The sequence below is a fragment of the Podarcis filfolensis genome, assembly GCF_964270895.1.
Source record: "Podarcis filfolensis genome assembly, chromosome: 17".
NCBI lineage: Eukaryota > Metazoa > Chordata > Lepidosauria > Squamata > Lacertidae > Podarcis > Podarcis filfolensis.
In genome coordinates this window covers 32,710,013-32,733,274 of record NC_139621.1, presented here as the reverse complement: position 1 = coordinate 32,733,274, position 23,262 = coordinate 32,710,013, and the positions used below count along the sequence as shown (strand labels likewise).

Sequence of the window (23,262 nt, the reverse complement as noted above, 5' to 3'; positions counted from 1 at the left end):
AATTCCACAATGCTACAGAAAAGACCCCACCCAAGGTATCCACCAAACTAGCATCTCTCCATGGTGGTACATAAAACAGGGCCTCTGATGAGGGCAATAATTTTTGGACCTGCTCATACAGGAGGAAGAGATATCCTGGCCACAAAGCATTTAGAGCCTTATAGGTAAGAAGCAGCACCCTGAATTGTTCTTGAAAACAAACAAGTGTAGTTGATGTAAGACTAATGTTGTGGTTCCATAAAGTGCACACTTGATGACAGTTTTGCACCAGCTGCAATTTCTGATCACCCTTCAGTGATGGCCTCATGTAGGACAACCCATGCAAGATGAGAAAACCGTTTCCTTAAAGCCTGGAATGAACAGACAATGCCACCATGCATAGATATTGTTATGAGGAGTAATAATATCTCCAATATCACTACGGAGAACAAATATATATATATATATATATATATATATATATATATATATATATATAATTCAAAAGGAGAACAAAAGGACACATATCCACCCTGCTTTTTGTTTGACCTTTATTCTGCTCTTGGCATTCGCAATTGGAAAAAAAAGAAAATAAAAGGAAGACAGGCAATTTCAATTTAAACAGCCTGCTTGCCATGATCACCAGCCTCCTTTTCCTCCTTTCTTTTTCTTCTGCTGCTGTTTCTTCTTTGTGGCAGCTGCGCCAACAGGCTTTTGATGCCTTGGCGGTATCATGTTGCTTGTTGATCCAGATGGAACTGCCGTTACGGTGCCAGGCCTTGGGGATGTAGGTGGACTACTTGCAGTCTTGCTAGCATCCCTGTAGACAAGGAAGAGACAAATGGGATTATTATCACACAGAGCTTAGATGTACGGTATATCTTCTGTCCTCCTGTCAGCAGCAAAAACTAAACAAACAGGTTAAACCTCACATACATGCCATATATTACTGCTTGCAGTGAAGAATTCATTCCTTTACATAAGAGAAGAACACCACTTAGAAATTGTAGCCCCCCCCCCTTTTTACAATAAGTTGTGGGCAGAATTGAGCCACTGCTAGCTAGTACAGTTGTACCTTGGATCCCGAATGCCTTGGTACTCCTCAGACACTTTGGCTCACAAACACTGCAAACCCGGAAGTGAGTGTTCTGGTTTGCAAACGTTCTTTGGAACCCAAACATCCGACAGGGCTTCCGATTGGCTGCAGGAGCTTCCTGCAGCCAATCAGAAGCTATGATTTGGTTTCCGAACGTTCTGGAATTCGAACAGACTTCCGGAACGGATTCTGTTCCGACTTCCAAGGTACGACTGTATACTGCAGGTGCTACAATATATGCATCAGCATGCCATTCACATATAACGCTTTGGGATAATTTTTTTATTCTTGGAGAACATGTGGCTGGGGGGGTGTCGTCACTCTTTTCTAGGAGCTGGATACTTTCCCTCTAGGATGCCCGCATACAGACACATTCAAGTAAAATCCTGATTCCTGTAGGACTGCCAAGAGAGACTGAGATCTTCAGTTACCAAATGAGTTCCCAAGTTCCAGCCCTTCAGATGACTTGAGCAAAGCAGACAACTCTATTGCCTTCGTCTCTTCATCTTTCCCAGGCCCACAAAGCCTGCTCATCTTCCTGCACCCTTTCATCCTCCTGTAGCATGACTGCCTCTCTCCATATGAACCGACCAAGATGTAGTGGTACCTTGGGTTACGAACTTAATTCGTTCCGGAGGACTGTTCTTAACCTGAAGCACCACTTTAGCTAATGGGGCCTCTCACTGCCACCACCGTGTAATTTCTGTTCTCGTCCTGGGGCAAAGTTCTTAACCTGAGGTACTAGGTTATTCCGGGTTAGCGGAGTTTGTAACCCGAAGTGTTTGTAATCCGAGGTACCACTGTACTGCGATCATCATTTGAGGCCCTTCTTTGTGTGCCTCCTCCATGAGGTCCAGAGGGTGGCAAAATGAGAACGGGCCTTTTCAGGAGTGCCTCTCTGTTTGTGGAATGCTCTCCCCAAGGAAGTTCACCTGGTGTCCTCATTATATACATTTAGGCACCAGGCGAAAACGTTCCTCTTCAACCAGGCCTTTGGCTGCCTATCATCCTATATTAAATGTGTTTGTGGGGGGGGTGTTATTGTTTTGTTCTTGTTTTTATTATGAATTTTGTGGTTTTATCTTGTGTTTTTATGTTGGGAACCACCCTGAGAGCTACAAAATTTAAAAATAGTAATTTTAAACCCCCAGCATCGAGTATCAGTGGCAGTTCCAAAAAGCCAGTTCTTTAAGCCTTTTGTGAATGGCAACTGCAGAAAGAGGGCAGGGATGTCCCCTTCTCCACTCCCTTACTGTGACTCTCATTCTCTACCTACTCTTGGAGATTGTGTGCAATAGTGATCTTCCTTTCAAGGGGAGTAGCTCTCTTTGATTACGTCACTTGCCCTGGGACAATGAGAGGGCTCTAGAATCAAGGCTCGCAAGGCTGGGTCCCGTTACTCACAATTCAGAAGAAGCTGCTGTTGTTGCTCCTTGGGTTCCTTTCCCAATCTGGTCCTTCTTCTTGCCCTTCTTCCGCCCGCGATAATACGAGCGCTCCCGCATTGGAAGCCAGCGCTCGGGGTCAGGAGCGACTTTAGGGTCATAGTTCTTTGGCAGTTTTCCTAAGGAGTAGGTTAAAAAAAAAAAGAATATTACTGAATACTAAGGAGTATTCAGCATGGGAGACTCATCATGATTTAAAAACAGCTGCACTGCAGGTAAATACCTTATCAGCCAAAGCTGTACAGCACTTCCATGGTCGGAGAGAGAGAACGCTCTCATTGTGCGCAAACCACAAATACCTTTATGCTGACATGTTTTAGCTTTTCCTTGCAACGACAAAAATTGGGTTGTTGCAATTAGCATGCGATACCTAGACTTTAAATACTGTGGAGAACCGACTTCACGTAAGCGCATGGAGACCTACTCAAAAGGTTTGTGTTAGAAAAGCGCGCCTAGATCAGTCCCCAAAATATCCATCTATTATTGTCTCTGACAGTGGCCTGCAAAATGCGTGCAGAAAATGAAGGCAGCAGCCCATCCCTGCTTTTAATCCCTGCAACTGGTATAGAGAAGCATGCTGCCTCGAAACAAGAAGTCCAGGACGCTACCATTAATGTCACACCATTGCTGGGATTTCCTTTGGCTGAAAGTCAACTTAATTTGAACTTAGCTTCTTGAGTCGTTTTTTAAAAATTCCGCCCTAGTACAATGGTGTTTAGATGAGGAACATGTAGCTCTGCAGATGCTGTTGCACTCCCAACTCCTATCTGCCTTAGGCAGCACTGCTAATGGGCAGAGATACCTAGCAGTTGATGAATATTTAACTGTAATAAATAAAGTATGTATTTAAAATATTTTAATAAATAACAGACACATAAGAAACTGACTTATACCGAGCTTGTCCCTTGGTGTGTTGAACCAAAGGTGGACTGTTCCGGAAGCTCTGCTAATGCCATCTTGGTAGTCAAGGTAACGCCAAAATTAATTGGTAGTTGTAGAAATGAGTACATATATTCTCTTGCTTTGACATAGGCTAATTGGTTTGCTTTGATGCTATCCTTATCTGCGGGGTGGGGTGCTGGGCTCTAAGCCCAGAAAGGGGAATATTATCTGAGAGATTTGGGGATTTGCCACCTATGTCCTTATCTGGTCAGGTGGGGCGATGGAAAGTCCTGGCCAAAGTGCCATATGCTGCTTTGTGTATAAAGAATGAATGAATGTTTCCTTGGGCGCGGACAAGACATCTCCTTGCTGCAGTGCTCATCCCTGGGAGACCCAGCAGGCTGATCTGCTGTAAATCTACACCTTTCTTTTAATAAAGCACTAAAAATGATCACTCTGGTGTTTTGACATCCTTCTTTGGTATCCCTGCACCCAACCACTCACTCCCACAAGTCCTCCTTTGGGCCTGCGGTTCAGAACAATTGGCCCATCTAGTTCATTACCGTCTACACTGATTAGCAGCTGCTTTTAAGGTCTCCAAAAGAGACCAAGTAGGAGACACTGGGGATTGAACCTTCTGGGAGACGAAGTCCAACAACATCTGGAAGGTCATAGGTTCTCGACTCCTGGCTTAGATAGTTTTAGCCAACTTCTCCAGAAGCCCTTTTGAACTCCAAACAGCTATACAGCCATTGCTAACAACACTCACCTTTCTTTTTCTTCTTCTTCTTCTTGACGTCACCTTGGCTGGAAAAAAAACAACAGCACATGAACACACATGAGCCTGCTTGAGATGTAGCAGAAAGAACAGAGCTAAAGGATGTCAAGGAGAGCATATCTAATGGCTTTGTACAGGAGAAAGAAATAGGGCAAGCTTGTAGCTGCAAGACAGAAAACTTATTTTGGTCGCTGAGCTGGACTTCTTCATATTAACACTGACAGGATGTCAAGGATTATTAAAAAAGCTTCTTTACCCTTGTTCTTTCTGCTGGTTCTCAACCGCGGGTTTCCCTCCTTTCTTCCGAATGTATGTAGCCCCATGCGAGTTTTCAAGAGCGTCCACATCTACTTTCAGAGACATAGTGTCCGAAGAAGGCAAGTGTTTGCTAAGTCTATTGTAAAGGAGGGGTTAAGGAATAACAATATGAACACATTAAGCAAATAAGAGAGAGGAGAAAATCATTCTCAGGATCTCAAAGGCGGTTTAGTGGGTACAATAACGACAAAGAGAAACTAAGCTAGGAGACTGGGAAGAATTCTCTGTTGTATAGGAAGGGAACATTATATAATGGGGTAACAAATTTCTTTTTTACTTCTGGATGGGCAGAGTGACCATGAGAGGCTGAGCTTCTAAAAGAAACAGAGGAGCTTGGCATTTGGGGGTCAAAACAGTAGAATAGTGTTTTTGTACCTCTGCTTGATGAAAACATGGAGTTAAAAGGGAAGACTACCAACCCAGCTGTACCTGAACTTCCTAGTTGGATGTGTGTGTTGTATGCACCCTATGAGACAACAGTGAGGTTCAAAGGCCAGTGAGATGTGAAAGTCTTAGAATATGCACAGGGGGATTCCAGAAGACACAGGATTTCTTTGGCAGAGAACATGGCATCATACTCCAAAAGCTGGAAACTTTGAAAAGCATCACTGCAGCAATTACTCTAATATGAGGAAGTGGTCAAAGAATGCCTCCTTGTCTCACCTCCCTCAGCCACACAAGGAAGGATACACTTTAGCTTTCTCACCATCCACCAGGGAGTATGCAGAAATGAGCTGGGCCAGGGTATGGACATCATCTGGATTTTGCCTACAAAAGTAAAGAAGTGCGAGAGTTTTAGCCTGTTCTAAAGAGAGCAGTCAGCCCAGTGTTGCACACCACAGGAAGGACACCTCATATAAGCAGGCAAATGAAGCACCCTGCCTCCACCTTCCATAGGAGCCACAAACAATATTTTCAAGGTGCACGCTGGCTCAGGTAAAGCTGCATCTTAGAGATGGGTGGCAGGAGTAGGGAAAGGGACCAAAAGAGAATCTAATGACTGAAGAGGTTGCTCACTCTGTGGATGTTCCAGCAGCTCATTGGGGCAACACCCATTCGCTTCAATAGCTTGCCAAAAACCAGGTGTGCCCACATATATAGGGGATTGCAGGGTGAAAAAAGTGTGTCCAAAGCACAGGTAGAGACACCACAACTTTCCCCTCTTCTCTCACGCAGCCCCCACTGCACAGTCTCCAGAGGGACCCACTGAAGCAGATTTTGGGGGCACGTGGGGAGAGGAGAGGAATAATAATAATAATAATTTATTACTTATACCCCGCCCATCTGGCTGGGTTTCCCCAGATTAAAAAATACATTAAAACACCAGTCATTAAAAAACTTCCCGAAACAGGGCTGCCTTCAGATGCCTTCTTAACGTCAGATAGTTATTTATTCCTTTGACAACTGATGGGAGGGCATACCACAGGGTGGCAGCCACTACCGAGAAGGCCTTCTGCCTGGTTCCCTGTAACTTTGCTTCTCGCAGTGAGGGAAACGCCAGAAGGCCCTCGGCACTGGACCTCAGTGTCCGGGCTGAACGATGGGGGTGGAGATGTTCCTTCAGGTATACTGGAAAGGTAAGTCCCACTGCACAAGTGGGATGCTGTTCACGTAACACTGGGCACAACCCATTTTTAATATGCCTTATCTCATTTGCTGCATAAATACATTTTTAACACTACTGAAGTAACTGTCAACTTCTGTTTCAAAAGTTCGTGGGGCCACTGAGTCTTTTGCAGTAAAACTCACTTATTAGCTCTCAGGAAGGGACTTACTTCCACAGCTCCTCTAGATCACTGATGGCTTCCTTCTTCCGTCCGTGTTTTAGCTTGAAGTTGACAGCTTCCCTAATTAACGACAAATGAACTGGAGACTTTGGCTGGGGGTGAAAAAAGGTTTGCTTAAAGTTAAGTTTGAAAACAACTAAAACAATGACATGAGTGATCACTCTCTTTTTTAACCCACTGAAGAGACCGATTCACACTTGGAGCCATGAGAGTTTAGGGGACTCCTAAGAGCAGCGGTTGTAGGTAACAAAGGTGTATCATTCATACAAGAAACTCCCCCTGTGCACCCTCAAATCTGTTCTGGGTTCCTCCTCCACCCTCCACATCAGATGGGGACACACAGAAGGGCAAGAAGTTCCACTGAGCCATTGGAAGTCCTTGTGTGAACAGGACCAACTTGGATGGGATACAACTGCAATGGTGTATTTGTCTGTTATAAGCTGCAAGACTGCAATCACACTATCAAGCTCAGAATACTGACTTTCAACAGCTGTGGAATTATAACTACTCCAATGCGTAACCGAGTCTTCCCACAAAATACGGATAAAATCAGGAAAATTCTACAGAACAATTTTTTGCAGACTTCCAAACAGCTGAGGCACAGCACACTTCCCCTCAATTAAACCTGAGGGCACATTTCACCTTGTGCACACAAAGAAGTCTACACTTAGAGCAGGAGCTGCTAGCCTTTTGGAGCCTTGAGCATATTTTCAAACCGAGAAGCTGTCACAGGCACCATATGTACAATGCATCTGTTCTAATGGCTGCAACAGAATTCCTCTTTCAATTCTGATTTCAGAGGAGGGGTGGGCACTACAGGTGCCAGGGAAGGCCACTGCTTGACTTAAGCAAATCTTGACTTGTGAATGTGAGAGCTACCTCACACTAGGGGATCTCTCCTGAATTTTTGCATCCATCTCTTTCAGGTCAGTTAATTCCATGGACTCTGAATCAGAAGTTTTTGGATGATCCAAATGACATCTACTGACAGATAAACTGGAGAACTGCTCCAGTGAAGGAGACAAGAACAGAACAGGCAATCATGCAGAGAAGCAACAGGCAGCCTCTCCATTGCAGTTGAGATTTGGGGCTCATGGGAAACTTGAATTATTTAATTTATTTCTTGCAGCACAGTAGCAGTTACAAACAATTTACGAATACAACTGGCTAGCAAATTCAGATAATAAATGTCTTTTTGCATTATAAAGAGCTGTGATGTACTGATCATATTTCTACTATTTTATCAGGGATGTAATGCAAGTTGAACACAAAATACCGAGCAGCTTATCTGTTGGCATCTCATCGGACTAATACTTGCCTGAAATTCTTGATACCATTCAATTGCTTGAGCCAAGACCTCTATAGCACTATCAATATCTTCTTCATGGCTATACATTGTCACTAATGCAGATACCTATAACAGTTTAGAACACAACATTAAAGTCAGAAATATTTTTAGCGAGCAATAAGTACTGGAATGTATGACAGGGCCACATTTTTTAAAAAATATAAATGTAACTTTATTACTTCATTAAGTAGAATACTGTCACCACATGAAAACGCACACACACTAAAGCAATATTTACTTCTCTTTTACTACATTTCTTCAAAAGTAACGGAGTCAAGTGACAGCACTCAAGGGATAAAGCAGCCTTGACTTAATATGACAAGAAAGAGTGCAAGTTTTCTTAAATAAGAATCAACCTTGCTGTAATGTGCTTTGCTCTCTCTAACACATGACATCTACACAGCACTTTTTCAAAGTGTTCAAGCATTTCACTTACATTTTGTTAATATTCCTTCTAGCCACCATGTAAGGTAAGCTATATCAAAACTCTATGCACTGCTTGTTCCCGTACTGGGAGAACCTTGCTTAAGATGCATGTTGGAGGCATTGCTTTGCAGTGCCATCTCAGAAAATTTAGTGAGCAAACCGGGGACAGGGCCTTTTTGGTGGTAGTGCTGCAGCTCTGAAATACTCTCCCAAATGAAATTATTTCACCCAAAACTGGATGAACTTTTATTCTGGCAGGCTTTTAATGTGTAACACCCTAATTTACTACCATCAGTTTAAGTATCTTTTACCCTTGCTGCTGTTAGGTTTTTGTTTTATTTTTAATTATTTGCTGTATGAGTTGCTATTTGTTACTGCTTTTAGAAATTGGCTATTAGTTGTACTTTTGCTCAATTGCATTGAAAAGTTTTGTGTTGTATGCTTCTTCTAGCAGAAAGCAGGATATAAATATTGTCATTCCCATATTGGATGAGCAGGAAAAGCCTGATATATTCACGCAACTTAGAAATTAAGCAAGCCATGGAAACTATTTACATAAGACCATAACATATGGGATATCTTGGCGCAAAATTTTGGATATTTACAACCTTGCTTCAGGGCCAAGTTCACAATTGCTGCTAGATTAGTAGCCAAAGATTCATGTTGTTGAGTTGCACACCTCTAGCAACAGGAGGCAGAAGAGATCAAGATGTCTGTTATTGCTAAGTCCTGTGGACCAAACACATTACTGATCAAGAGTCCAAACAGAACTTACGCATACAAAATAAAGAGGCAAATGAGCAACTTGTAGTCCAGCCATGATGGGACTTGTCAACCTGGGAAGGCAGCCCATCTAGGAGAACAAAAGCTCTAATCCTAAACCTCCACTGCCTTGTGGGATGTCTTCAGGAGAAAAAAAGGCCAAGGAGTAAACCCTACACAAATCCAGCGTGGAGTCCCTAAAATGGTTGGATGGTGCCTTGCATACCTCCTTCCAGCAACTCCTGCAGCCAAGATGGTGCCAAACATATTGCTCTGCTTTCCTTTGGACCACATCAGCGAGGCCGAGAGTGGTGTCTTGTAATCTGGGCAGCCCAGGACCTCCAAAAACACTGCCCTGGCTTGAGCCCTGGGGAGGTCACTTCAGTGCTGCTAACACAGTGGTTTGACTCCCCACCCACAAATGCTCCATTGTCTCTTGAGACAGACAGATGTCAAAAAGAAAAAGCAGTCTAACCACCCAAGCTAAGGTCAGAATGGCATGCTAGGAGAAGAATATGACATTGGGGGTGGTGTGAATAGGATGCATAAAACTCTGTGTGTGTTTAGATTTAGCTGCAACCTACCATGCCTGGTTTGTGCCTTAACTCTTCTATAGACCTCAGGATGATACATGCTTTCGTGACACTGCCTTTGAGAGAGAGAGAGAGAGAGAGAGAGAGAGAGAGAGAGAGAGGAAGGGAGGGAGGGAGAACAAAAAGTGTGGTTATTGGCAACTGGCTCCAGTCCTCTGTGCTAGGACATCTGTTCTCCCATCTTTTTATTAGACAGATAAAAAGAAGTGATTATAGAAACCATCAATCAGGGCTGCATGCAGAAGCCAGCTTCGTGAGAAACTCAGCCTTTTATTTAAAGAGCGAAAGCTGTTAGCCCTTATGACTGCAAAATATATGCATGAAAACATATGGGAAATAACTGAAGTATCAAAAGCTAAATGGATGTTTAAATAAGAATTTCACTGGTCACAGCTGAGAGGGTTCGGGGCTCCATGTATTTCCTTATCCCTCCCCATAATTAGTAAAACTTGAATTATGCAAAAATGCTATCATCACCATCATTGCTCTGTAAGAAAATCATACAAATTTGTTCAACTTGCAAGCTTTCTAGATGGTTAAGACTTCAGGTATTGCCCCTTCCTGCCTTTAACCTAAGCTCCCTTTGAGAAAAAAATGAGTTAAGAATGAGAGTGGTCATTGTAGTATATGGAAACAATATGAAACTGTAGCTGAAAGCTCAGGAAGCGTCTTTCCAAAGGAAGCGAGGCTACTGTACCTTGAGCAACTTTCAACTGAGCCATCGTCAGCTTAATCTCTGCTGCTTTCTCAGGGTGCTGATCGGCAAACTCCTACAGGTCAGAAATGGAAATACAAATCAAGAGGCTTTCAGACAGAATCAGCTTCAGAATTTCCAGAACAGGGACCTTGCAATGAATAGTAATTGCACTGTGGAGTCTTATGTCTCTTGACTCTCCTGTAACAAACTCCGAGTCCCTTGAACAGGAGCTCTTCTATTAGGGGACAGGGATACACAGCAATATGTTAAGGAAGGGTCCCATTTGCTATGCTATTACCTAAAATATGCTTAAGTCTAAACCATGATTTGCAGTACACCTTAGAACTATAGTTTTCAGCCAGGCACATTTATGTAGTGCACCTATACCAAGCCACACTTAAGGCAGTTCTCTTGTCTCTCTAAATCTCTCACTGCTTGCAGATCTCAGACAAGCAGATCTCACTAGTGTACACATTCCCATACCTAACTCCTTGGGAAAAGGCTTAGCTCAACAAGTTAATCCATAGTTTCATTGAATGCTTGGGCTGGTGCAAAAATAACGCTGTCGAATCTAACTATGACTCCCAGTGCCCAGCATGAATTCCCTTCCTCCTCAACCTCATCTAGATGAACAATGATTCAGAGCTTTGTCATCCTCTGCGTATTTCCTCAAGCAGCAAACCACAGCCTACCTGTAGCAGCTCTATTGCCTTGGTATGCTGTTTCTCTCGACACAACTGTGCTGCCTGGATCAGCACAGGGAGGAGATGTTCGGGACTCTGTGACTGTAAACTTGATGCCAGTTTGCGACACTGATCTGCCTAAGGAACAAGAGAAAAAGAGTGGCTGGTTAGGAATGCTGATTCTACAGAGAGAAGGCAGGATTTAGAAGTGTAAGCCAACAAACCAAGCTGCTCCCTGCCCTCCTTGGTAACAGACCATGCATCAAAGCAATTGAAGTGGCATAACATTACCTGGTTGGTGTACATGGCCAGCAGAGCTTTATTGAATTCTATTGCTTGGAGCTGTTTCTTCGAGAGTTTATGCTCAACACCCTCAGCGTTGGTCAGTTTCACCTTTTTCTTTGAGTCAAAGACGTTTTGGTCCTGTGAAAGACAGCATCCCAAGATGCATCACTCAGTCAACAGGAACATGATGTTTCCCAGGTTGCTTGCTGCAATTAAGACACATCACGCTCCTTTTGTGTGATTTCTTCTGCAAAACATGCTTGAGGAATTACTAGGATAATGCCATACCTTGTTAATGGTAATGATGTTGTTGGCGATGACAGCAAGCAACCCGACATCTGTTGGCCTGCAGAGAACAGGGCATACATGTGCATTTGTAAACATGTCTTCTTTTTTAAAAAGATGCCAAGACCACCAATGCCACCATTTTACAGAAGTCACTTACTTCAGTTTGATTATCTGATTGTAAAGTTGCAGGGCTTCCTCTGTGTGACCTTGCAGCTGCAAGATATAAGCCATCTGACCGTGAATAATAGCCAGTTCAGCCTCAATGTCTTCTTCGGTAACATCCTAAAAGGAAACAGTAAAAAAAAGTTAACACACAACCTTGAAACCTTGTTATATAATATCCACAGATCAATGGATGGAATCCAATGTCAAGTCAGTGGACCCCAACCCCCCCAGAGCAGATTTTGGGGGGCGGTATTTATGGGGTTGCCAGGGAGGGGAAGGGGAGAGAAAGGGTAAATCCAATTTATGCAAGCTGGAATTTAGTATCACCCAAACCTGCAAATATATCTATTGGTAACTAGCAAACTTACTAGTAACGCAGCTAGAGAGCAAGCCCCATTGAATAGAGAAAATATGCATTGGATTGCACTCCTGGTACCATTTCTCTCATTGGGTGAGTCACGCAAGCATTCAAATCTCATCCACTGATATCACCAGGAGATAAAACTGCCTGACTTTGCCATTATTGTGTTCACTAAGAATACTTTTTTAAATGGCTTCAGCGGATAATGGAAGCTCTGGATATTTAAATTGTTAGTATCAGCAATGGCCCTTGCTATAGAATTCACAAAGTTTAATTCTACTCTGTTAACACTTCTCAGTGAAGCCGTTCATGGCAAAGAGGCACACTGCTATTTAAAGGCGCAGAAGTAAAAAGAAAAGCGCTGATGGGAGAACACTTTAAATCCAGTGTTATGAAGGAAAGCAGGCAGATAACACATAACCAAGCAGATTTATGCAATTAGATTACATGCACACATACTGAGAATATTAAACCTGCCGAGCGGAAAAAGTATTCTCGGTGTAACACTAGTGACTCACCGAATCTTCTGAGAGAGACTGGCGACACAGATCTACAATGAAAGTGTGACAAATTAATTTTGGACATAAGAAGTGCCCTACTGGATCTGACCGAAGGCCCATCCATTCCAGCCCCTTGTTCTCACAGTGGTGAACAAGATGCATACAGGAAGCCTACAGGTAGGAGTGCAGCAGCACTCTTCCCACTCGTGCTGCCCAAAAACTGGTATTCAGAGTCATATTGCCTCTGACAGTGGAGGTAGCACACATTTTGCCATAGATATGAGCCACCAATCAAGGTTCGATATACGATATCTTTATTGTCATTGTCCCATGCAGAACAATGAAACTGAAAGACTACATAAAACATTCCACCACTGATTAACACCTGCCTATAGAAACTTCATTTGCATCACAGAAGTGCAAGGATGCTGATATTTCTCTATACAGTGGTATCTCTATTTACGAACGCGATCCACTTTGGGGTGCCGTTCGCACCCTGAAAAGTCTGCAAGTAGAGTGCCGCTACTGCAAGTACGCAAAAGAGCGCCTCTGCGCATGTGCGAAGCGCGCAGATCACTTCTGTGCGTGCAGCAAACCCGGAAGTAAACACTTCCAGGTTTGCCACATTCTTAACCTGGAAAGCCGCAATGTGAAGCAAATGTAACACGAGGTATGACTGTATTTGACAGCATCCTATAATCATTCTCTGCATATCTTAATTCCTAATCTGCCCTTAATATACTAGATCCTAAATTTCCAACTGCCTGTTGATACATGATACAATTATGGATTTCTTAGTAGTACTATCAATTTAACCATCTTGAGTTCTCCCCAAATCTCCCTTCAGTTCTATTTTGCTTGGTCTTTGCTTGTTTTTCCAAGTTGCTGGGGGGGGGATTGGGATCTAGCTATTCGAAACTTGATTTTGCTTACCAAAATGAATGCAAATTAGTGCAGGGAGGAAATCCTGTGCAGTCTATAGGAACGACAGGTTACTGGTGGCTGTAAAGGCATTCTTGAAATACATTTGCAGATGCAGAGAATAAATTTAGGGACACAATAATCCCCATGTCTATTTTCTCAATTTCATTTATTAAAGGATTTAGATCTTGTGACGTCTTTCCACAAAAGCAGCACAACGGGTTACAAGGAAAGGACAAAGTAATCTTCTCATTCATTACCTTCTGCTCTTTGTAGGCTTTTCATTGCCTCGTTCAGCCTGGCCTGCCCAACCAAAGAACAAGCAGCATTGTAACTCAGCTCATATGTGGCTTCTTGAAGGCCAAGATCCTCCTGGACAGAGCAAAAATAACGAAGTAAATAAAGGGATACCTCGTTCTGAATTACAGTGTGAACCAGTTTGCATGAACACTTTGGGTCAGATGGCTAGACGCAGATCAAAACAATACTTCCAAAGCATGAAGGGTTCTTAAATTAACATGCAGTAAATTCAAAAGCCATAAGCAGGTGATACATACTAACAGGAAGCTGTATGAACACCCTTCTTTCTAATTATATACGAGGCACAAAAGAACAATATGCAAGCAAATCACACGATTCTAGAAGCCCAAGCTCCTTTCATCAAGCGTTTCTTTCATTCCTTAGCACACACTGGAGGCAAGATGGTGTAGTACCATAAAGATTCTTTTGCTTATAAACAGATGTTAAGTAAATTACTAAACAAAGGATTGTGCATACATTTACGGCAACAAACAATAACTACATTAAAAACGCAAAAGTAACCACCAGTATATCAATATAAAAAGGCAACCAGAATTTTAAAAACTGTATCTAAGGAAGATTGTAGGAAAATGCAAGTTGTTTTTTTTAAACTGCCCACTTAAATATATGCAACCCTGGGTTCAAGCAAGCTTCCTTGGGTGGGGCACTCCATGGTCTTAAAGCTACCACAGATGAGGCCACCCTGTGTTTCCACCTGCTGTATCTTCTCATGGGGTGTGTGTGTGTGTGTGTGTGTGTGTGTGTAGCAGGGCCAGTCTCTGATGGCACGATGGGGCTGTGGCATGCATCTGACCTCTGATCAGTCATGTTACTGCTTGCTAGGGAGTATGAGAGGCGGAAGCAGCAGTGAAGTCAATACAGTGCAAATGCACTGCCAGAGCTAATCTGGTACTCCTGCTGGTGTATTTGCACTGTGCTGACCTTGCACCTTGCCCTCTACCTCCCAGTAAGCAGCAGTGGTAGAACCAACCTGGAGTCAAGTGAGCAGCAGCTGGGTGTTTATCCTTCCAGCCTTGAAATAATAATAATAATTTATTATTTATACCCTGCCCATCTGGCTGGCTTCCAACAGAATATTAGAATACAATAGTCTATTAAACATTAATAGCTTCCCTAAACAGGGAATGTCTTCTAAAAGTCAGATGTCTTCTAAAATATTGCAGAATTCACTTTTGTTGTCTATCAGTCCCCACGTTACAGGAATTTAAAAGTGTATGAATGTCCTCAAGTGCCAAGTTCCAATTATCCTCATCTGTGATTGGGAGAAAAGGCATAAGATCCTAATCCAATCCATAACTTCCTGAGGAAATCCTCCCCCCCCCCAAAAGTAACAGAAATAAACTGTCAATGTAGGTTGACAAAAGCCTTTTCGGCATCTAGAGAAATAACTGCAGCTACATCAGCTTTTTTACTTTTTGAAGCATCCCCTTTTCCTACCAACCTTAAATTATCTGCTCCCCCTCTTTGGCAAATAATATTAATGTACTACTATAGCTGGGACGCGGGTGGGCTGTGGGTTAAACCACAGAGCCTAGGGCTTGCTGATCAGAAGGTTGGCAGTTCGAATCCCCGTGACAGGGTGAGCTCCCGTTGTTCGGTCCCAGCTCCTGCCAACCTAGCAGTTCAAAAGCACGTCAAAGTGCAAGTAGATAAATAGGAACTGCTCCAGCGGGAAGGTAAATGGCGTTTCCGTGCGCTGCTCTGGTTCGCCAGAAGCGGCTTAGTCATGCTGGCCACATGACCCGGAAGCTGTACGCCGGCTCCCTTGGCCAGAAAAGCGAGGTGAGCACCACATCCCCAGAGTCGGCCACGACTGGACCTAATGGTCAGGGGTCCCTTTACCTTTACCTTACTACTATAGCCATCACAGTCTGGTTAGCAATGACTCCTATTACTATCTTGCTGACTACAATAATTAAGGTGATTGGCGTATAATTTGGACTAGTTTGGTCCTTACCAGACTTGGGAATAACAGAGATATCAGCTTCATACGTCAATGTTCCAATAAGACACTTCCCTGTATTTTATGGCGTTTATGCAGTTCACCTGCAGTTCACTTACAGCAAGAACAGATGAAGGAGGAAGTCTCTCTCTCTCTCTCTCTCTCTCACACACACACACGTACACATACACACTGCCACAAACTTACTTACTGGCACAACTTTTTCCCATGTGCTCTGTGCAGCAATAACTGCAGAGAGGTTTGTTTTCCGTTCCTCTTCATAATCATCTTGTGAGTTGCGTATGAGGTCCCGGTACACAGCTAAACAGTCGTCATAACGTTCTAATCTGTACAACTGGAAGGGAAAATGTGGATTAGCAGCTCAACAGACCAGAAAACAGTCAAAACGAGGTCTGCAAAATAAAATAGCAACCATAATATCTCAGTAATGTTTATACTATACCTATAATGCAGGCAGGTATTGGACGGGATTCAACTAAGTTGCTGCATGCACAGAATGTCGCAAAATGGGATTTCCTCCTCTTCTTCCTTGCGTCCCCCAAATCTTCATTGGGGGGAACCCCCAGAACAAGTTTAGGGGGCACACAGGGGAAATCCCATTGTGTGAGTGGGCCTTGTTCTGCACATGCATACCCCACTTTACACTACAATGAAATCTAACCCCAGTTCTTCTTCTTTTTTGAAAAAAACTTTATTGAAAAAGAATAACCACAAACATGCACAGTGTTATGGAAGAAACACTGAACAAAGACCAAGCCCCATCCATGTCACTAAGCAACAACTTTCTTCAAGAAGAAAGAGTGAGTGTATAATAGTTACCAAGGTCATCAATTCTAAACTAAAAAATTTTTTTCTTTCCAGTAGCACCTTAAAGACCAACTAAGTTAGTTCTTGGTATGAGCTTTCGTGTGCATGCACACTTCTTCAGATATGTATCTGAAGGTGCTACTGGAAGGAAAAAAATTTTTTTGTTTTGACTATGGCAGACCAACACGGCTACCTATCTGTAACCAATTCTAAACTGTCACCTCTGCTTGTTGAGAAAATCAATGCCAAAAGTTCTAGGCTGAAGAGCAACAACATAGCATTTGCCTATAGACCCAGAGTTGTCACGAGAAACACACTGTTCCTCCAATGCATTTTGTCCATCACAAAATATCCCTCTTGGTAATTCCCAGAACACTGAGAGGCACTTCACAATTGCTGGAATAAGTTTCCATGCTAAGCCCAGGCAATTCTAGTTTCTACAAGATGTTTCTCTAAAGCATTTTATCACCCCTTAATCCTCAACCAGGAAGATATTGAAAAGCAATTAGAAGATCAAAATTTTATACTTGGCTTTATTATTAATTAACTTATTATTATTATTATTATTATTATTATTATCCAATAAATTCATACATACCAATAAATTTATACATATGCAGAATACCCCCATAAATGAAAAAATATTATCACTTGCTTATATTGACATTTCCAGCATTATAACCAGTTGATTTTAAAGATCAGTTATCTTTAGGTGAAGTGAAATACCAGTGGAGTATCATATTAAATTATGGTCTCATAATGTTGTGCACAATGAAAAATACGTGACTAAGCTGCATTTTCAATTTTGAAATGTTCTCATTTCATAGGAGCATCCATGAGGACAAGAAAGATGGCAAAAATTAAGGACAGGTCTGCTTAATTAACAAGAACCATTATAATCAGTCTTCACCATTCAGCAGTCTTGGTAGACTGTCAGCATCCATTGCTGCAGGACTGTACTGTGGCTGACCCATTTAAGGGATTGCTAACCTGCCGTAAAAGAGCACACATTTAGATTGAGAAAACTCCTCCACCACAGCACCTGAAGCCTTATATCCAGTTATTAAAAGCAGTAAGAGTTTGCAAAACAGTAGTTACCACTTGTCCATACAGCTCCTTTAGCTTGTCTGTCTGCTGACTGGCTCCTTGAATGGTCTTCAGAGCATTTTCAATCCTGTTCAGCCTGTATTCACAGTAAGCCTTCTCAAAGGCTATCACATCACTGTAACGTATAAGCCGGAAGTGGTATGTGATTTTTCATTATCAACTCTTCAAAAAGCAGTTGTGTTTGCTAAGACTCATTACTGAAGATTGAATCCTATATACACTGACATTATATTGAACCAAACAACACAAGAAAAGGGAACTAATACTTTAGAAATCATAGAGACATATTTTTGGACATGTGTCAAGTTTGTAATTATGTAAAATAATATGATAAGCTTCAAGAAAGGAGCTAATATTCATAAATTTCTCATTGTCTCAGACTAATATGGCAACAATGTTCTAACAAAACAGATATATTGCAACACAGAAAAAGCAAAGATAGAACAGCTTCACAATACTAATTTTTATTTGCTTAACAAGACAAAGAAGTGTGTCTGTATTTTGTGCACTGAACACACATTCCTTTTGCACGCCACACTGCTTTTGAAAGTGCTGGCTTACTGACTGATACAATCCTTACTGGATTGATATTTTTCTTGATATCCCATAAACTGCTTTTCTATTAACACTATATTAACATTCCTGAATTGCAGGGCTTGGACCAGAGGGCTCTCAGGTTCCCTTCCAACTCTACAATTCTATGATTCTATGACTTGTCTTGTAGCTTCTTTTCCCACAATGCAACTAGGAAACCTTTTTTGATACATACAGACACACAGGATTTAGGTCAGCAATTATGCAGCTGCATGCTGGGACATATTAGTGTGCTGCAAAAGAACTTCTAGTGTACCAAGAAACTCATTCAACAATAAAACGCTCTAGTGCACCTAAAAGCACACATTCACACTGAAGGCTGCCTGTTGCATCTCTGCATGGTCTTAAAAAGGTAAAGGTAAAGGGACCCCTGACCATTAGGTCCAGTCGTGGCTGACTCTGGGGTTGCGGCGCTCATCTCGCTTTATTGACCTGGAGTACAGCTTCCAGGTCATGTGGCCAGCATGACTAAGCCACTTCTGGCGAACCAGACCAGCACACGGAAACGCCGTTTACCTTCCCACCTATTTATCTACTTGCACTTTGACGTGCTTTCGAACTGCTAGGTGGGCAGGAGCTGGGACCGAGCAACGGGAGCTAACCCCGTTGCGGGGATTCAAACCGCCAACCTTCTGATCGGCAAGTCCTAGGCTCTGTGGTTTAACCCACAGCGCCACCCGCGTCCCCTGCATGGTCTTGCCTCCTCCCAATTAGCTTTCACTGGCGGCAGCTAATTCTGTTGTCTCTCTGTATGGGTGTGATATGGTTACTCTAATACAGAGACTCACCAGTGTTACCCACCCTTAGCAGAGGCTGTAACGTGAATTTGTTGGGGAATTACCGGCCTTCCAATTAGGAAGAATTCTCATTACAGTAATGCACATAGAAACCCAACTGGATAACTCCTGTAACATCCGGGAATTTTTACCACCCCACACTCAAAATGTAAACTTTTTTAGCCTACGCTTTGAGAATTAATTGACTAAGGAGAAAGAAGATTTTCTTGAAACTGTATTTTTCTTTATTTTGTAAATGCTTCCTTTTGCATATTTTGAAAAACTGAAAGAACTCTTGCACCGTCTGAAAGCCATGTTGTTTGATAAGCAGCTAATATTCAACACTCACCTGGTTAATACTTTGGTATGGGTGTTAATCACACTGAGAGCTTCCTTAAAACTTCCGTTTTGGATAAGGCATACCACTTTGCAGTGAAGAGCAGTTGCATCATCCTTGCTGATCTGCAGTACTAAGAAAAGCAAAAGCAAGGAATTAAACAATGAGAACACAGGCACTGTTATTTGTATCTTGAAAACAAGCAGTTTAGGTTATCACAGCACTTTTCCAACTGTGGTCCAGAGAACCAAATTATACCAGGTGGAAGCTTATTAAAGGCTCCTTAGTGAGATGTTTGGTGGGCAAACATTATATTCTTCCTTCCTCCTTCCTTGGGAGGTTTTTAAGCAGAGCGTGGATGACCATCTGTCATGGATGCTTTAGCTGAGATCCCTGCCCTGCAGGGGGTTGAAATAGATGACCCTTGGGCTCCTTTCCAACTCTACAACTCTGTGATACAATGGTAGAAATACAGCTTGCTAGGGAAGATCAACAGTGAGAGGGCAATGTGTAGCTGCAGGAGGGAATACTTTGCTGCAAGCCTAAACACACATTCTAGGCATTAAGCCCCACTGAACATAGCAGGACTTATTTCAAAGTGATATGACAGTTTCATAGATTAGCATCCTAACTCAATTCAATATAGCAATTCAATTCTTTTACAGATGCATAACTGCACAACCTACTTCCTCTTTACATACGTGGCAGCTTTTTCCCTAGCACATCCCCTGTACAACCAAATAACAATTCAGCAAGCAAGACTTTCCCAAGCATGCAAGTACAGTGACATGAATGACCACATAGTGTATTTCTGCCTGTCACACAACTGTTAAAGCCACAGAGCACTTCAAGGAATAAGTGGCTGCAATCCTAACCTCACTTGTTGTTGTTGTTTAGTCATGTTCGACTCTTCGTGATCCCATGGACCAGAGCACGCCACTTACCTCACTTACCTGGGAGTAAATTCACTGAATGGAACTGCACTGTTACTAATACTCAAGTTACAGCATGCTTTAAAATATTCAAAACACTTCACCTGTGTTACCTCACTGCGGTCTTTACAAACACCCTAGAAACCAGGCCGATATTGTCGTTAACCATTTTTAATGTTTGACATTTCCTTATGTTTTTAAGATGTGATGGAAGCTGCCCAGAGTGGCTGGGGAAACCCAGCCAGATGGACACAGTATAAATAATAAAATTATCATCATCATTACCTTACTGAAGCGGGGCAACAGTGCTAAAGTTGAAGGACCAGGGGCTTGCCTGGCACCACCCACGAAAAAGAGTGAATCAAGCCTTGTCACTCATGAAGATCCAAACGAGGAGAGAGACCTTCTTAATGAGGGATCAGCACGAAAGGGGAACGGGAGAGGTTATATTTTCTGAGAATCATCTGGAAAAACAATCTCTCAGAGGACCTGTTGATGGCATTTTACCATTGCACTGTGGAGAGTGTATTAACTTATGGTCTGTGTGTGTGGTTTGGGAGCTGCACGGCCAGGGAAAAAACAATACTGTCAAGGGTTGTAAAGACTGCAGAGAGAATAATTGGGTGCACTCTTCCCACCTTAGATCAAATCTATGCTGTCAGGTGCCATAAGAAAGCGGCAGAGATAGCGCAGGAGAGTACGCACCCTGGAAATGATCTCTTTCAGCTTCTGCCTTCTGGAAGAAGGTATAGGGTTATAAAGGCCAGGACTAGCTGCCTGAGAAACAGTTTCTACGCAAATGCAATTCTGGTTCTAAACGCAGCATAAGGGGTCTCTATAGTATACAGTGGTACCTCAGGTTAAGTACTTAATTCGTTCCGGAGGTCTGTACTTAACCTGAAACTGTTCTTAACCTGAAGCACCACTTTAGCTAATGGGGCCTCCTGCTGCCGCTGTGCCGCCAGAGCCCAATTTCTGTTCTTATCCTGAAGCAAAGTTCTTAACCTGAAGCACTATTTCTAGGCTAGTGGAGTATGTAACCTGAAGTGTATGTAACCTGAGTGTATGTAACCCGAGATACCACTGTAGTGTATTTTAAAACGGGGTTTCAGAGTTTTTAGGCGTTTTGGAATGTTTTATGTAGTTTTTCAATTTCATTGTTCTGCATGGGACAATGACAATAAAGATATCGTATATCGGGAGCACCGCCTGCCGCCGGGTCACCGCTGAGTGTTACTGGAGAGGCTAGGCGAACGAGCCACCCCTCAGCCACGAGCAAATCTGAGGCAAGCCCTTCTTCCCGCTCTGCAGGGTTGTTGTGAAGGTTCCAGCGAAGCTAATGCACGCGAAGCGCTTGGGGACGTGTTTCGAAGCTACTTCCCGCGCAAAGGGAAGGGGGATTAACTAAGAAAAAGTGGCAGGCTGCCCCCCACCCCAAAGAGAGAGAATAAAGGCGACGCCAGGCGCAAAGCCCCGTCCCTCGCCCTGTGCCACTTCCGTCGCCCTCCACTCACTTTTATTGACCGACTTGAGGGCGCGCCCGAAGTCGCCGTTCTGGCCGCAGCGGTTCACTTCGCTCCACAGCGAGGCCACCGAGGCAGCCCCGGCCGCGCCGGCACCACTTCCGCCACCCGCGCCCGCCGCCATCTTGGCAGAGGGAGAGAAGCAGCGGAGGGCGGGGGGGCAGGATAGGCCAGGGAAAGCGGGGCGCCGACGATGGCCTTTCGACCCGGAAGTGCATCCACGTAGCACTCTAAGCCTTCGTCGTGTACAAAAAAAAAGCGCGCCTCTCTAGGAAAACGGAGAGCCCAATGCGCATGCGTCTCCAGGGCCCACGCGCTCGGGCCTCCCAAGCAGGCGTGAGGCGAAGGCGCATGCGCGCGTTGTTTAAACTGGTTTGGCTCAGAATCATAGAGTTGGCGGGTGTCCCGAGGGTCATCTAGTCCAACCCCCTGCCCACTTATTCCCTACTCGTTTCCTGTCACCTAAATCTGGGAGCCTCTGGGCATAGGCAGAATTCCTTTACCTCAACCAGCCTTTCTCAACCTGTGGGTCCCCAGATACTGTTGAACTACAACTCCCATCATCCCTAGCTAGCAAGGCCAAAGCTCAGGGATGATGGGAGTTGTAGTCCAACAACATCTGGGGATCCACAGTGTTGCTCAGACTTGGGTTTCCAGCAGTTGTTGAACTACAACCCTGACTACCGGTCCTGCTAGCTAGGGATGATGGGACTTGTTGTCCAAGAACAGCTGGGGACCTAAGTTCATACCCTTCCAACATTTCTCCGATGAAAATAGGGACATCCTATTCCATTATCATTAATTTTATTATATCCTGCCCATCCGACTGGGATACCCCAGCCATTCTGGGCAGGTTCCAACATATATAAAAACATAATAAAACATTGCTCTTTTATAAAAAAAAACAACAACAAAAAAACCCCCTTCCCTATACAGGGCTGCTTTCAGATGGCTCCGGGGTCAGACAACTCCATACCCTCTGATTAAAATAAGGATGTCCTAAGGAAATCAAATCAGAAACCGGGGTGGCCTTTGTAAATCCGGGACTGTCCCTGGGACATATGGAGGGTCTGTAAAGTTTGAAAAACACTGCGAAGGGTCAAGAAAACTCCAGCCTCATCCCCTTTTCCTCTCTCAAACTGAAACTTCAAAGCTGGGCTAATCTTGGCCCTAAACTGCTGCATTTTCCCCTTGGTTCACTTGGTTCGTTGTTATATAGCAATAAGCAAGAAAGGCCAAGATCCTTTTGCCTGCGGCATTGCTGCCCTCCAATCTAGTTTTTCCTGTAATGCTCCACAGCCTCGCAACAATGTGCAGGTAAGTAATACCGTCTTGTGAATTTGTGATGAAAAACACAGGAGGGGTCCCCAATGGCAGGCAACAAAGATACCAAGTCACAGGAACGAAAATAAAAGTGGCATTGATGTAAACCATTTTTACCCCTTTTCTATGAATGGAAAATCTTGTTCCTCTATTTTTGGTTTACATAGTGGCACTAGCTTGTATACATTCAGTGACCTTGGATTGTATTATTTTTAGCTTACTGTATTATCTGTAGTTTATTGGACTATTTTGTACACGTTTACAT

General features: G+C 43.3%; 1 protein-coding gene across 2 annotated transcripts; it reads right to left on the bottom strand.

Moving 5' to 3' along the window:
• Positions 1–513: 513 nt before the first annotated feature.
• SRP72 (signal recognition particle 72) lies at positions 514–21,980 on the bottom strand. 2 transcript variants are annotated; one of them, XM_083593348.1, is made up of 19 exons: positions 21,666–21,980; positions 19,232–19,352; positions 17,504–17,627; positions 15,789–15,932; positions 13,575–13,686; positions 12,412–12,443; positions 11,525–11,649; positions 11,368–11,425; positions 11,086–11,217; positions 10,804–10,932; positions 10,112–10,184; positions 9,406–9,470; positions 7,604–7,699; positions 6,274–6,377; positions 5,189–5,266; positions 4,437–4,574; positions 4,172–4,209; positions 2,480–2,639; positions 514–799 (listed from the first exon to the last, which is right to left on the bottom strand). In XM_083593348.1, exons 1-19 carry the CDS (start codon positions 21,796–21,798, stop codon positions 619–621), a joined length of 2,043 nt encoding a protein of 680 aa, XP_083449474.1. In that variant the 5' UTR covers positions 21,799–21,980; the 3' UTR covers positions 514–618. The 2 variants fall into 2 exon arrangements, 1 of the variants encoding a protein (XP_083449474.1); XR_014542997.1 differs by lacking the exon at positions 514–799 and adding an exon at positions 1,000–1,127 and having other exon boundaries at positions 2,417–2,639.
• Between the last annotated feature and the right edge of the window lie 1,282 nt (positions 21,981–23,262).

Excerpts from the sequence above, each read along its gene's own strand:
- SRP72 (XM_083593348.1), bottom strand. The coding sequence starts at position 21,798 with ATGGCGGCGGGCGCGGGTGGCGGAAGTGGTGCCGGCGCGGCCGGGGCT. Across the intron at positions 11,218-11,367 it reads ACATCATTACCATTAACAAG|GACCAAAACGTCTTTGACTC; the intron begins GTATGGCATTAT and ends TGTCTTTCACAG. Across the intron at positions 10,933-11,085 it reads TGGCCATGTACACCAACCAG|GCAGATCAGTGTCGCAAACT; the intron begins GTAATGTTATGC and ends CTTGTTCCTTAG.